Genomic DNA, 15,808 nt, shown 5'->3' on the forward strand with positions numbered 1-15,808 from the left:
AGCATTTGCTTAAGAACGACAGAAATAGTTGACGATCTTATTTGGTATGAGACACTTACTTTCTACATTGTGAAAGCTGTATTCAGGGCATTTATGTTGTCGACAGATTTGGATATTATTTGGACTATTTCTGTGAAAAGACACACACAAAAAGACATAAAAACATGAATCATTCATCTCTATAGTATACACTACATGTAATATAAACCATTTTGAATAGCCATTGATGCAAATGATGAATTGATGAATCTGGTATTGAATTAGCACAATAACACCAATGATTTGCCTCCCCACTATACAGTAACACTTACCGTCTGTATAGTGTGCACAAAACAATGCTACTTAATACAGTTTGCAAAAATAATTCACTTAACAAGACTTAATTCACAGAAGAAAATGGAAAAGATCAAACTCCTGATAGTGGCTTGACAATATGACTAGTTTATCTCAATGTACAGGTCATCATGTGGACTTGATCTAGAAACCAAGTGTTGTGTTTCTGTTGTCCTGTCTATTTTATAGCGCTCCCTGCACTTCCCGGGGGCTTCCACACACCTCCTCTAACTGCAAACTCTCTCATAGTTCAGAACATAGTTGGTTTCCTGGGATTATTCCAGCCAATCAGCGCTTCACACAACAGTAGGCCTAATGACTCCCACGCATGCGTTGATCGGTAATACATGCATGGCATTCATGGCAAACGAGAGCAGAGCTAAAATGGATAATAATAACTACTACTCTCTTCTGTGCTTCCCTTCCCTTGTTGCATCATTATGTATGCTTATGACTGGGGCACATAGTTTCTGATTCATTATGTCCAACACTTAATTTCGATCCTCTAAAATGTTTATATGCATGGATAGATGCTCAACAAACTCTTCATGAACTCCATCGGCTAGCTAGATGTTAACTGCGAATGCTGATATGCAATAAACAATCTTTTGTTGCCAGCAGGGAGTTGTACATGTCCTTATACAATGTCGCTTGAATGTGTGTGATAGTTTTAAAATCTGAAAGCTCCAGACAATATCAACCCGGAATGTATAGACAATGGTTTTTCCTTGCCGTGTAACCTTTTACCATTTCAAAGTAACATAATCATATTTGATTATAAGGATATATCAAACATGCTAATTCATTGTTAAAGGCTCAGTGCAGTCAAAAATGTGATTTACCTGAGTTCTATATATATTTACACACTATGAGGTTGGAATAATACTTTGAAATTGCGAAATTGGTAATGCCCTTTTAGTGTAAGAATTGTTTCTGGTGATATGGAGTTTTGGCCTGCCAGGCGGTATATTAGTTAATAGACCAATAAGAAAGAGAGTTCCAAACCTTTCTGCCAATAACAGATAGTTTTCAATTTTCCCCTCCCCACTAAGACCACTCCCAGACAGTCCTAGCAACATTCTTGATTGAGAAATTACTCTATGCTAAGAAGCTATTGTTTCTTTTTGACCATTTTCATTGAAAACAATCACAGTAAGGTACTTAATTGTTACCCAGAAATGATTTGATAAATAAATCCAAATAAAAAACGGCTGCATTTGACCTTTAAATAATAAAATCCAAACATGGTGCGTTATGGAATAACTTTATTGGAAGACAGGAGTTTCAGTACAGAATCCTTTATCTGTTTGTTTCTGAAACTGTAAACAAGTGGGTTCACAAGAGGAGTTAAAATACAGTTGACAATAGATATTAAGATGAGAACATTGGGATGAATATTATTTGATTTAGCACTGATGTAGACGCATGAATGAGCAATGTAGAAGGTAAGGACAACAATGAGATGTGAGGAGCAGGTAGAGAAAGCTTTTTTCCGCCCTTCAGATGTGGCAATTTTGCAAATGGATTTGATGATTCTACAATATGACCAACATATGACAGTGAATGGAACATACATCACAAATAAAGCACATGCGAGGGCTAGATCTATCAATAAAGTTGTGTCCAAACAAGACAATGTAACAATCGGAGGATAATCACAAAACCAAAACATTATCTCATTCCTGCAGAAAGGTAGTTTTGATGCAAGAATGACATTCAATGCTGGAAAAATCATCCCCAAAGCCCATGCTGTTGAGGCCAGTAACACACACTTTTTGATTGTTATGATGCTGTTGTAGCGTAAAGGATTGCAGATAGCAACATAGCGGTCGTAGGCCATGACACACAGGAGAAATCCCTCTGCAATTTGGAATGTCAAATAAGTATACATCTGCAAGAAGCAACCTGCAAATGAAATGGACACATCATTCCACAAACACACTGATATTATTTTAGGTAGAACGCTGGTGGTAATCACTATATCTATGAAAGACAGGTTACAGAGCAAAATATACATTGGTGTGTGAAGTTTGGAGTCCAGCAAGACCAGAGTGATGATCATGGTGTTGCCAATGAGGACCATGATGTATACCACTAGAAGAAAGATGGCCAGCTCTGTGTAGATCTCCTTGAGACCCAGCTCCCCTCCATGTATCAGGAAATCTGCAAAGAGGCTCACATTGAACTCCAGTGGTTGAGAAACATCTGAAAAACATCATGAGAATAATTCGATTTTCATCTAAAAGCATGCATCCACGAAGCACTGTCTAAAACACATACTGGTATATAAATACATAGTAAGTATATAGTCGGACACAGTGTAACCACAAGGAATACATTGTTTAGTAGTATAGTTGTTGTGACCTTATTATGAACAGGTATTACACACACACACACACACACACACCATACACACACACACACACACACACACACACACACCATACACACACACACACACCATACACACACACCATACACACACACACACACACACCATACACACACACACACACACCATACACACACACACACACACCATACACACACACACACACACACACACACCATACACACACACACACACACACACACACACCATACACACACACACCATACACACACACACACACACCACACACACACACACCATACACACACACACACACACCATACACACACACACACACACACACACACCATACACACACACACACACACACACGCACACCATACACACATATAGTAGGACCTTTTTGAAATCAAAGAGATACAGAAGGAACATCATAATAGAAGGAAACAAAGGCCTTTAAAGGCTGAGGATGATATAAGAGTTAGTTTGATAGTTTTTCACTGTTCAGGTAAAGACATTTCACCAATAGACAACACTGCAAACTCTAAAGCAAATAATTGTATGGAATCAGCTGACAGTGAAAGGGGGGGGGGGGGGCATTGCAGGCAATGTGTCTTCCGCATTTAACCCAACCTCGCTGAATCGGAGAGGTGCATGGGGCTGCCTTAATCGACATCTCTGGTGCCCCAGGAACAGTTTTTGGTTAACTGTCTTGCCGACTTGGGGATTTGAACCAGCGACCTTTCAATTACTGGCCCAACGCTCTTAACCGCGAGGCTACACTACTGATTTTCAATTAAGTCAAGATTCACTATTAGAAACCAAACCAAATATCAAACAACAGTGTGTTGAGCATTGAGCACATTTACATGGGAGGTTTACAGTGAGGTTGATCCGGACAAGGGCATGGTTGTCCAAAGTTGCCACAGGTAATCACAGAGCCACAGTAGATGCTAAGAGGGATCCTTGGGACGACCCTACCATATACCCTGACCCCTAACCCTGACCATTACACTTACCCTTATCCAAACCCTTACCAAACCCTAACCTTAACCCTTACCTTAACCATTTTACATTTCAATGGGGGGATGTCAGAGTTGGGTCATCCAAAGCATCCCACTTAGCAAAAACCATTGATTCACACAACAAATAAATAAATATACATTTAACAAACAAAAACAAATGGACATTGGGAAAAAAATAATCTGCTAAGGTTGAATGGATTGTGTTAGGGTTAATACATTGACTCAAATAGGGTAATACTTGTAGCTATGCATTTTGTTGTCATTGCATTTTCAAAACATTTAACAGGACGTACTAAAGAAACCAGAAAATTGTTAGCATCCTCCAATTCACCAACCACTGTTGACAATATGTTTTACATTAATCAGACGGTGAGAACTTCCTATTTAAATATCGGAAACGTAATTTTGTTTACCTGAAAGAGAAAAATAAGATGTTTATTATGGCTGCCGTTCTTCTTGTTCCTTAAACAGCTCTTGTATCATTATATTTTTCCAATTGGAAAATTAGAAAACACAAACAATTGTCATATCATAGAAAGCACTGGATTTCTCACTTACTTGCCATTGCGTTGGTCATCTCACCAGACAATCCTGCTCTGAGACCAGCATCTCTGTGATTGAGGAAGAGCTGCATAATGTGACAACTTTTATAAGAACTCCTCACCCGCTCTTCCTCTGTTATCCTTTTCAGGAAGCTTTTTAATTAGACAGCAAACAGAGGAGTCACTTTGGGACCTATTGATCATGTTGTCTGAAACAAGCTCATTATTGGGACCTACAACACCAGCTCTAATTGGTTTGATCAGAACACAGAGACCCTTCAAACGTTTTATGTCTCTAAGGTATCATATCACATGAAAACAATGCAGGCCTGTCCAATACACTGTGGTCCAATTTAAGTTGGTAAGGCCATGCCATGTCTGTGATTTAATATACAATTATATAGCATCCATGCAGTGATTAAATGTACTAAGTAGAATAACATAATCTACACCAGTGGTGATAAAAGTACCCTATTGTCATACTTGAGTAAAAGTAAAGATACCTTAATAAAAAATGACTCAAATAAAAGTGAAAGTCTCCCAGTAAAATACTACTTGAGAAAAAGCCTAAAAGTACTTGGTTTTAAATATACTTTTGTATCAAAATTAAATGTAATTGCAAAAAATATACTTTACTTTACGTGTCAAAAATGAAACTATAAATCATTTCAAATTCCTTATATTAAGCAAACCAGATGGCACCATTTTCTCTATATATTTTTTATTTATGGCAAACCAGGGGCACACTCCAACACTCAGACATCATTTACAAATGAAGCATTTATGTTTAGTGAAACCGCCAGATCAGAGGCAGTAGGGATGACAGGCATGTTCTCTTGATAAGTGCATGGATTGGACCATTTTCCTGTCCTGCTAAGCACTCAAAATGTAATGAGTACTTTTGGTTGTCAGGGAAAATGTATGGAGTGAAAAGTACATCCTTTTCTTTAGGAATGTAGTGAAGTAAAAGTAAAAGTAGTCAAAAACATAAATAGTAAAGTCAAGTACAGATACCCAAGACATACTAACTTCTCACCATTTCAATAACAGGGGAGGTTAGCATTTCTTGGGGGGAATGGTATTTGTGCATCTGTAACTTTCTCATTATTCACGATTCATTCAGGATGATCCATAATCATGGTAGCATCCACATTAATGTAGAAGTGTTTAGAAACATATTCATATTTACAATAAAAGTGACCCCAAAAGTATTTATAATTCATTTCAATTGGGCACAAAATGATCTGAAACACAACCAAAACAAACAGCAAATGCATCCAACAAATGTGTAGAGTCACAAGCTTGATGTAGTCATTGCGTGCTATGAATATGGGACCAAATACTAAACTTTTTACTACTTTAATACACATTTAAGTGAATTTGTCCCAATACCTTTGGTCCCCTAAAATGGGGTGACTATGTACAAAAAGTGCTGTAATATCTCAACGGTTCACCCGATATGGATGAAAATACCCTTAAATTAAAGCTGACGGTCTGCACTTTAACCTGATAGTCATTCTATCATTTCAAAAACAACAAAACCTTTGTCACTGTCCCAATACTTTTGGAGCTCACTGTATGCCCCTCTTGTGATGTTTTTGGTAAACAGACAGACATGAATGGCAATTGCTTGGCTCTGCTCCTGTGAGAGGGAGCACCAGAAGGACTGTAGGAACTGTGTCAGAGTAAAAGGCCCTCGATTATTGGCAGTTTATGTATTTATATCACTATTATTTGACAGTGTAGCAGCCTGAACATGTTAAAGGCAATCTGGGATATTTCCTGCTGTTGAATGGTAATTTCAATTAGCCACAGCCAAAGTCACAATGATATTTATGAGAATTGTGAAATATTTTCTTTTACATTAAGGTTTTCTGGTAACATTTACAGTATCCTATCTTGTTGCATTGAATAAATACAATTAATGTAATAAAATACATTATATTTTGCCTATGATATATACTTTTGTAGAAATGTATATAGAGAATAACAATAATTTCATAACAAGTTGATGCTTATTGTTTATTATGATTCAATCAAATAATTAAAATGTACACTTTTTCAGAGAATGAGCAAATTAAAAGGATAGTAGATTGTAACTTCCATCCATGTAATTGTCTGCATCACTTCCACATTATTAGTTATCTTGTTATTATTTGTTGTTATTTGTTATTAGTCCCATCCTTCAACTCCATTCAACACCTCCCATCTATCTCTTAACACCATCCATACAGGATTTCTTTTTGCCATATATATTTCAACCGCACTGTGATGTTTTACAAAAGCTCTGAACCTTTCTATTCTCATTGCTTCTACAGATTGTGAATTAAAAATGAACATTTTTGCTAAAAGTATTATTATATTATTGATCGATTGACTATGACTTTTCAGATCACCCAGTAGTGCTATCTGCAAGGTTAGCTCCAGGTAAATATTGCAATCCTTTAGCCATTCCTGGACCTGTGTCCAAAAAAACAAGCTACAAATGGACAGAACCAAAACAAATGAACTAATGATTCTGTCTCTTCACAGCAAAATCTGCAGAGCTGGGAAGATTGTATCCCCCATATAAATAACATTCTATTGGTAGCAATAATTTTATATAATAATTTAAATTGAAAGATTAAAATTTTTGAACACGGTGTCGTTTTGCGTGTCAGTTCATAAACACTATGCCATGGGATCGGTACGTCAAAAATCTCCTCCCAACTATTTTGCAATCTATATGGGACGGCTGTCAATCCTTTGGTCCTTAAGTGAAACTGATATACTTTTTTATTTATCACAGTTTTCCTTAACAAATTGTGTTCTTTAATGCAAGGCCAACAGACAAGTTCCTTACTTTCTCCCCCTTCCACTTTCCTCTTTAACTTTTGCGGTAAGGCTGCAATTATTTGGTTGTAATTTTGGGTAGAGCAGACATTTCCATATGTTTTTGTTAGCTGCATGTGCGACAAGGGGATGCATGGGCGAATCTTCCCAGCTCTGCAGATTTTGCATGTGCGACATAACTCCACCAGTCCTACCGATGATATAATTTACGAAGATTATACCTTTTTTAAACATTCTGTCAAAAAAAAGGTTTTTTGTCAATTAGTATATTTGAATTTAACCACAATATTTGTTTCATTATTTGTTCTGTCGTTTCTGGAGGATAACATTGAAATTGCAACCAACTTTCTATGGCTTGTTTTAGAAATAGTGATATTTGGGAGATGATTTCCTTTTCAAATAACTGAAAATGAGTGGTTGTAATCTGAATAAAGGGAAAAAGGCCATTCTTGAACATTGGGTGAGACAGTTTTACTAATTTGCTTGAGAACCAGTTCGTATTTAAGTATAACTTTTGTATGACTGAAGCTTTTAGTGATAGGTCTAATGCTTTAATATTTAATAATTTCTGTCCTCCGAATTCATATTCATTATTTAAATAGGCCCTTTTAATTTTGTCTGGCTTGCCGTTCCAAATAAAATGGAATTTTTTTTATCATATAATTTAAAAAACTGTTCGCTAGGCGTAGGCAAGACCATAAGCAAAAAGGTAAACTGGGATAATACTAAAGAGTTAATCAGGGTGATTTTTCCACAAATTGACAGGTATTTACCTTTCCATGGTAGCAAGATCTTATCTATTTTTGCTAACTTTCTATTAAAATGTATTGAAGTGAGATCATTTATTTCCTTTGGGATATGTATTCCGAGTATATCCACATCACCATCAGACCATTTTATTGGTAAACTACATGGTAATGTAAAAATTGTATTTTTTAGTGATCCAATACGGAATATAGTACATTTATCATAATTTGGTTGTAATCCAGAGCGGTTAGAAAATGTATCTAGATCCTCTATGAGGCTGTGGGGGGATTCTAGTTGTGGATTTAAAAGAAAACATGAATCATCAGCGTTTTTAAGCCCTGTATTTCTAATCCTCTGATATTATTATTGGATCTGATTTTAATAGCTAACATCTCGATGGCCACAATAAATAGATATGCCGATAGTGGACAACCTTGTTTCACTCCTCTTGACAGTTTAAAACTTTCTGAGAAATAGCCATTATTTACTATTTTACACCTAGGGTTACTATACATGATTTTGACCCATTTTATAAGAGATTCTCCAAAATTGAAATGCTCCAGGCATTTATATATAAACTCCAGTCGTACTTTATCAAATACCTTTTCAAAGTCTGCTATGACTAGCAGGCCTGGTTTCCAATATTTTCCATAGTGTTCTATTGTTTCCAATACTTGCCTTATATTATCTCCAATGTGTCTTCCATGTAAAAAACCTGTCTGATTAGAATGAGTAATATCCGACAATACCTTTTTAATTCTATGCGCTATACATTTTGCTAGAATTTTTGCATCACAACACTGAAGTGTAAGGGGCCTCCAATTTTTTTAATGGACTGGATCTTTATATTTTCCACTTGTATCCTGTTTCAGTAATAATGAGATCTTCTTGAGTGTCAAATAATCTACCATTTACATAGGAGTGGTTAAAACATGCTAATAACGGTCCCCTTTTAATATATCAAAAAAGGTTTGGTATACCTCGACTGGTATGCCATCCAACCCTGGAGTTTTCCCGGACTTAAAGTATTTAATTGCATCAATGTTGGTAATCAAGCCTACTACTATTGTGTCATCTGCAAACTTGATGATTGAGTTGGAGGCATGCTTGGCCACGCAGTCATGGGTGAACAGGGAGTACAGGAGAGAGGTGAGCACGCACCCTTGTGGGGTCCCAGTGTTGAGGATCTGCGAAGTGGAGATGTTGTTTCCTACCTTCACCACCTGGGGGCAGCCCGTCAGGAAGTCCAGGACCCAGTTGCACAGGGCAGGGTTCAGACCCAGGGCCTCATGCTTAATGATGAGCTTGGAGGGTACTATGGTGTTGAATGCTGAGCTATAGTCAATGAACAGCATTCTTACATAGGTATTCCTCTTGTTCAGATGGGATAGGGCAGTGTGATGGAGATTGCATCGTCAGTGGATCTATTGGGGCGGTAAGCAAATTGAAGGTATCGTAGAGGTTATATCATCCTTGACACGTCTCTCAAAGCACTTCATGGTGACAGAGGTTAGTGCTATGGTACGATCGTCATTTAGTTCAGTTACCTTTGCTTTCTTGGGTACAGGAACAATGGTGGCCATCTTGAAGCATGTGGGAACAGCAGACTTGGAAAGTGAGAGATTGACTATGTCCGTAAACACACCAACCAGCTGGTCTGCGCATGCTCTGAGGACGCGGCTAGGGATGCCATCTAGTCCAGCAGCCTTGCGGGGGTGAACATGCTTAAATGTCTTACTCACGTCGGCCACGGAGAAGGAGAGGCCACAGTCCTTGGTAGTGGGCCTCGTCGGTGGCACTGTGTTATCCTCAAAGCGGGCGAAGAAGGTGTTTAGCTTGTCTGGAAGCGAGACGTCTGGAAGCGAAAACTCATGCAAATGTTATTAGATCTTTCTATACAAATGGGGGGTGGCAGGTAGCCTAGCGGTTAGAGTGTTGGCCCCGTAACTAAAAGGTCGCTAGTTCGAATACCTGAGCCGACAAGGTGAAAAATTGGTTGATTGTACCCTTGAGCAAGGAACTTAGCACTAGTTTGCTCCAGGGGCACCATACCACTATGGCTGACCCTGTAAAACGACACATTTCACTGCACCTATCTGGTTTGTGTGAAAATGAAGACATGTTTTTCCCCCTTTTTGTATGCATTTGACCTACAAGAACAGTGTACAGTATGTCTATTAGAGGGCATTATAGCCATCTGCATTTTTACTAGGGCATGTATCAACATATCCCTCCTTGGGGTCAACAGATGCCTCAGTTGCATCTGCTGGTTGGCTCATAATGTCAGCTTTACTGGATCTCTTGCTATAGCATCAGAAGGGTAATCTACTCCCAAATTGTCGCAGTGTTCTGCATCATCTGCCATGTGTTCACATGTGCTCTGACACATTAAGACGTTTACCCATGTACAGGAAACACTTGATTAAATGAGGGATACAAAATACTATATATTGAAAGTAGGTGCTTCCACACAGATGTTGCTCCTGAGTTAATTAAGCAATTAAAACATCCCATCATGCTTAGGGTCATGTATATAAAATCCCAGTTACCCATTATTTTGGCTATCATGGCTAGAAGAAAAGATCTCAGTGACTTTGAAAGATGGGTCTCAAAAGAGCATAGGGTGTTTAAAGTGTGTGTGTGTGTTTGTTTGTTTGTTTGTGTCTCAGTCACCAGACCCAATTGAACACTTATGGGAGATTCTGGAGCGGCGCCTGAAATAGTGTTTTTAACCACCATCAACAAAACACCAAATTATGGAATTTCTTGTGGAAGAATGGTGTCGAACTTGTTCCAGACACTTGTAGAACCTATGCCAAGGCGCATTGAAGCTGTTCTGGTGCCTTGGGGCCCAAAGCCCTATTAAGAAACTTTATGTTGGTGTTTCCTTTATTTAGGCAGTTATCTGTATATCCCAGAGACTTTGCTCTGGCTGACATCAGGTTGTCACAGATTGTCATTTTGAATAAATGTATAAAAATGATCTAGTGTTCACTAAATTACAAATGAAGGAAATTAAATTACATTCATTGTGTTTTGGTGTTTATGTGAGAACGATGTTGAAAATGTTTAACATTGCTCTCCATGTTCTTTCTTCTAAATTTTAAATGACTAATTTGTCATGTTAGTCATTTAGCAGACACTCTTCTCTCTGCCCTGTCCTAGCCTGTTGGAGTGCTCATGGGAAGTATGCCCAGAAGCTGCTGAAAGATTTGTCTGAAACTGTAAAACAACACACTTCACTGCACCTGTCTGGTGTATGTGACAATAAAATGCAGAAACAAAGTGGAGGCAACCGAAGAAGAGAAAACTCTTCTCCTGAGGAGTTCCCTCTTCTTCCATTGCTTTTCTTGTGCCTTTGGCTAATCCTGCAATTTGAGTAATTGTTCAGCAGTCTTATGGCCTGGGGGAAGAAGCTGTTAAGGAGCCTTTTGGACCTAGAATTGGCACTCCGGTACCTCTTGCCGTGAGGTAACAGAGAGAACAGTCTACGACTTGGGTGACTGGAGTCTTTGACAATTTTTTGGGCCTTCTTCTGACACCACTTAGTATATAGGTCCTGGATGGCAGGAGGCTTGGCCCCAGTGATGTACTGGGCCGTACGCACTACCCTCTGTAGCGCCTTACGGTCTGATGCCGAGCAGTTGCCATACCAGGCGGTGATGCAACCAGTCAGGATGCTCTCGATGGTGCAGCTGTATAACTTTTTGAGGTTCTGGGGACCCATGCCAAATATTTTCAGTCTCCTGAGGGGCAAAAGGCGTTGTCGTACCATCTTCATGACTTTCTTGGTGTGTTTGGACCATGACTTGAAACTCTCGACCCGCTCCACTACAGCCCCGTCGATAAGAATGGGGGCGTGTTTGGCCCTCCTTTTCCTGTAGTCCACGATCATCTCCTTTGTCTTGCTCGCGTTGAGGGAGAGGTTGTTGTCCTGGCACCACACTCCCTTTAGGCTGTCTCATCGTTGTCAGTGATCAGGCCTTAAAGTGACATCAGGATAGTGTTTGTAATACATGAATGTTCCCCTGTCAACGTACCACCGGAAAGTACTACACAGCCACCATGACCATGATAACAGCCTCCACGGCCCTGACCATCTTTATCATGAACATCCACCACTGTGGCCCAGACGCCAAGCCTGTGCCCAAGTGGGCCAATATCTTCATCCTGCAGTACCTGGCCTGGGTGTGCTTTCTGTATGAAATAGGGGAGAACTGCATGTCTTTCCAGCCTGAGAAAACAGGACCCGCCACCTCAACCTACACCTCAGAGGAGCAACAACTACACCATGAATGGACAAGTAGTACGAGAGGACTTGATTCTGGTGGAAAGAGGTCAAGATGGCATTACCCCCAAAATAATTGAGGAGACAGAGTATTAGTTGACCAGCCCCACTGGCTCCATGGGGAGGAAACCCACCAACCACTACAACGCCTGGAGAAACAGCATGTTCATGAGCATGGACTGTGGGGAGCCGGAAGGGGGGAGTGAGCGATGAAGTAGGAGGGAGTAGAGGGAGAGAGGAGGTGTGTAAGACCCAGTGCACCTGTCAGCAGCAGCAGCTAATCAGAAATATTGAGTACATTGCTAACTGTTACAGAGATACGAGGGCCACAGTGAAAAGGACTGGGGAGTGGACGAAGGTGGCGAAGGTGTTGGACCAATTCTTCATGTGGATCTTTTTCATCATGGTGTTTTCCATGAGCCTTCTCATCATGTGGAAAGCCATCTAACTTCAGACCTGGGCTGTGTTCATTAGGTACGAACAGGAGAAAACATGTTGAAATGAAGGAGGTATTACCTGAAATGGTATATCAAAATGTTCTGTTTTACACCTATTGAACATAACCAGAAATACAGATGTACGATCCTAACTTGAGCAAGTTTGCTACAGCAGGAAAATAATCCTGCTGCAGCAACAGGAAATGTGATTTTTTATGTGGATTACAATTAATGGGCATTTTTGTAGGGGTTGATACATTTTTCGTAAGGGAAAACCAAGTCTGAAATGTCATAGTGGAGATTACAAACTTCAGAAGCCTCTTTAAACCTCACGTACACTACAAGTTTTAAATGTCCTACAGTTCTCCTGCAAAGGGTAGATCAAATTAAGATCCTACATCTCTACAGGTCGTGTGTGTTAGATAATTATTTGTAGTTTCTACATTCATTTCAAAGTGAACATGGGAATTGCAATACCTTTAAATTACCATACAGGGATGATAAAACAGAAATTAATAGTTGGTTTAAGCTTTTTGAGTTAATTTATTAACATTAAAATCCATTCTGACTGTTTGTGACATTTCAAAAATTATTAAATAATCAATTGCAGCATCACAAAATCTCATAGTACATGATCCAGTGTATGTCTGACATACTGAAAGGGACAATTCAACTTGATATTGTTAAGAGAAACAAAGATTATCACTTTAACTATTAGCTGTTACGTATCCAGGGTTTATTCTCTGTTTTCTCTGTTCACAGTGGATTGAACTGTATGTCCTGATTCTGAACTGTATGTTCTGATTCTGAACTGTATGTCCTGATTCTGAACTGTATGTTCTGATTCTGAACTGTATGTTCTGATTCTGAACTGTATGTTCTGATTCTGAACTGAATGTTCTGATTCTGAACTGTATGTTCTGATTCTGAACTGTATGTCCTGATTCTGAACTGTATGTCCTGATTCTGAACTGTATGTCCTGATTCTGAACTGTATGTCCTGATTCTGAACTGTATGTCCTGATCCTGAACTGTATGTCCTGATTCTGAACTGTATGTCCTGATTCTAAACTGTATGTCCTGATCCTTGCTTTGTTGTGCCAACTTGTATTCCCTACTGATTTCACCTCTCTCCACAGAGAAATATTTAATTCGATCTGCTCAGACACTCTGCTAGTCTCCTGACAAATGACTGCATTTTGTATAGCTACATATTCTAATTGAGTGTTTAACCCCACAACAGTTCAACAGTGTCCCTGTTATTCACCATAAGAGCCGACGTTACCAGAACAGAGCTTTCTCAGTGCAGCCTTTACCTCTTTGTTTCTGAAACTATAGATGACAGGATTCATAACAGGGACACTGTCAGACAGCAGTTAACAATAGATATCAAGATTAGAACATTACAGTGAACGTTTTTTTTTTGATTTGGCACTGATGTAGATGCAGGAGTGAGTGAGGTGGAAGATGAGGACTACAGTAAGATATGCGGAGCAGGTAGAGAAGGCTTTTATACGGCCCTCTGAAGACGCAATCTTGCAGACGGTTAAAATTAGTCTGAAGTAGGACCAAATAATGACAGTGAACGGGAGGAAAGTCACAGAACCAAAAAATGTATTTTGTTGCTACAGAAGGGTATTTGTGATGCGAAAAGGACACAGAAAGCAGGTAAATAGAGTCCCGATGCCCATGCTGCTGTAGCCAATAGGCCGCATTCTCTTAGTGATAATGCAGCTGTGGCGTAAGATATTACAGATGGTGACATAGCGGTTATAGTCCATGACACACAGCAGCTCGCTCTCGACGGTTTCAAATGACAAAAACACATACAACTGGATAAAACATGCTGAGAGATGGTTATGTCATTCCACAAACACACTGCTATCATCTTAGAGAGAACACTGGTTGATATAACAGTGTCTATGAGGGCCAGGTTGCTGAGGAAAATGTACATGGCAGACTGCTGCTTGGGGTCTGTCGCCACCAGGGTAAGTATGATGAGCTTTCCAATCAGGATCATCAGGTAGACCACCAATAGGAAGACCAGCTCTAGGTAGAACCCTCTCTCACCCCCACCGAAGAGGAAGTCAGTCACAACAGTCACATTGGCTTGAATGCAAGAGTCAACTGGCGGTCAAGGAAGATAATTTTACAAAGGTGCACAATATCAGCATTTGCTTAAGAACGACAGAAATAGTTGACGATCTTATTTGGTATGAGACACTTACTTTCTACATTGTGAAAGCTGTATTCAGGGCATTTATGTTGTCGACAGATTTGGATATTATTTGGACTATTTCTGTGAAAAGACACACACAAAAAGACATAAAAACATGAATCATTCATCTCTATAGTATACACTACATGTAATATAAACCATTTTGAATAGCCATTGATGCAAATGATGAATTGATGAATCTGGTATTGAATTAGCACAATAACACCAATGATTTGCCTCCCCACTATACAGTAACACTTACCGTCTGTATAGTGTGCACAAAACAATGCTACTTAATACAGTTTGCAAAAATAATTCACTTAACAAGACTTAATTCACAGAAGAAAATGGAAAAGATCAAACTCCTGATAGTGGCTTGACAATATGACTAGTTTATCTCAATGTACAGGTCATCATGTGGACTTGATCTAGAAACCAAGTGTTGTGTTTCTGTTGTCCTGTCTATTTTATAGCGCTCCCTGCACTTCCCGGGGGCTTCCACACACCTCCTCTAACTGCAAACTCTCTCATAGTTCAGAACATAGTTGGTTTCCTGGGATTATTCCAGCCAATCAGCGCTTCACACAACAGTAGGCCTAATGACTCCCACGCATGCGTTGATCGGTAATACATGCATGGCATTCATGGCAAACGAGAGCAGAGCTAAAATGGATAATAATAACTACTACTCTCTTCTGTGCTTCCCTTCCCTTGTTGCATCATTATGTATGCTTATGACTGGGGCACATAGTTTCTGATTCATTATGTCCAACACTTAATTTCGATCCTCTAAAATGTTTATATGCATGGATAGATGCTCAACAAACTCTTCATGAACTCCATCGGCTAGCTAGATGTTAACTGCGAATGCTGATATGCAATAAACAATCTTTTGTTGCCAGCAGGGAGTTGTACATGTCCTTATACAATGGTGCTTGAATGTGTGTGATAGTTTTAAAATCTGAAAGCTCCAGACAATATCAACCCGGAATGTATAGACAATGGTTTTTCCTTGCCGTGTAACCTTTTACCA

At 39.2% G+C, this 15,808-nt stretch overlaps 1 protein-coding gene across 1 annotated transcript; it reads right to left on the reverse strand.

Moving 5' to 3' along the window:
• Window positions 1–1,585: 1,585 nt before the first annotated feature.
• On the reverse strand, window positions 1,586–4,345 carry LOC311102002 (olfactory receptor 10A2-like; the record flags this gene model as incomplete). Its single annotated transcript, XM_084143225.1, has 2 exons — window positions 1,586–2,538; window positions 4,270–4,345. 2 exons carry the CDS (start codon window positions 4,343–4,345, stop codon window positions 1,586–1,588), a joined length of 1,029 nt encoding a protein of 342 aa, XP_083999351.1.
• Between the last annotated feature and the right edge of the window lie 11,463 nt (window positions 4,346–15,808).

This window comes from Coregonus lavaretus (genome assembly GCF_964263955.1).
Source record: "Coregonus lavaretus genome assembly, chromosome: 26".
In the NCBI taxonomy this organism is placed as follows: domain Eukaryota; kingdom Metazoa; phylum Chordata; class Actinopteri; order Salmoniformes; family Salmonidae; genus Coregonus; species Coregonus lavaretus.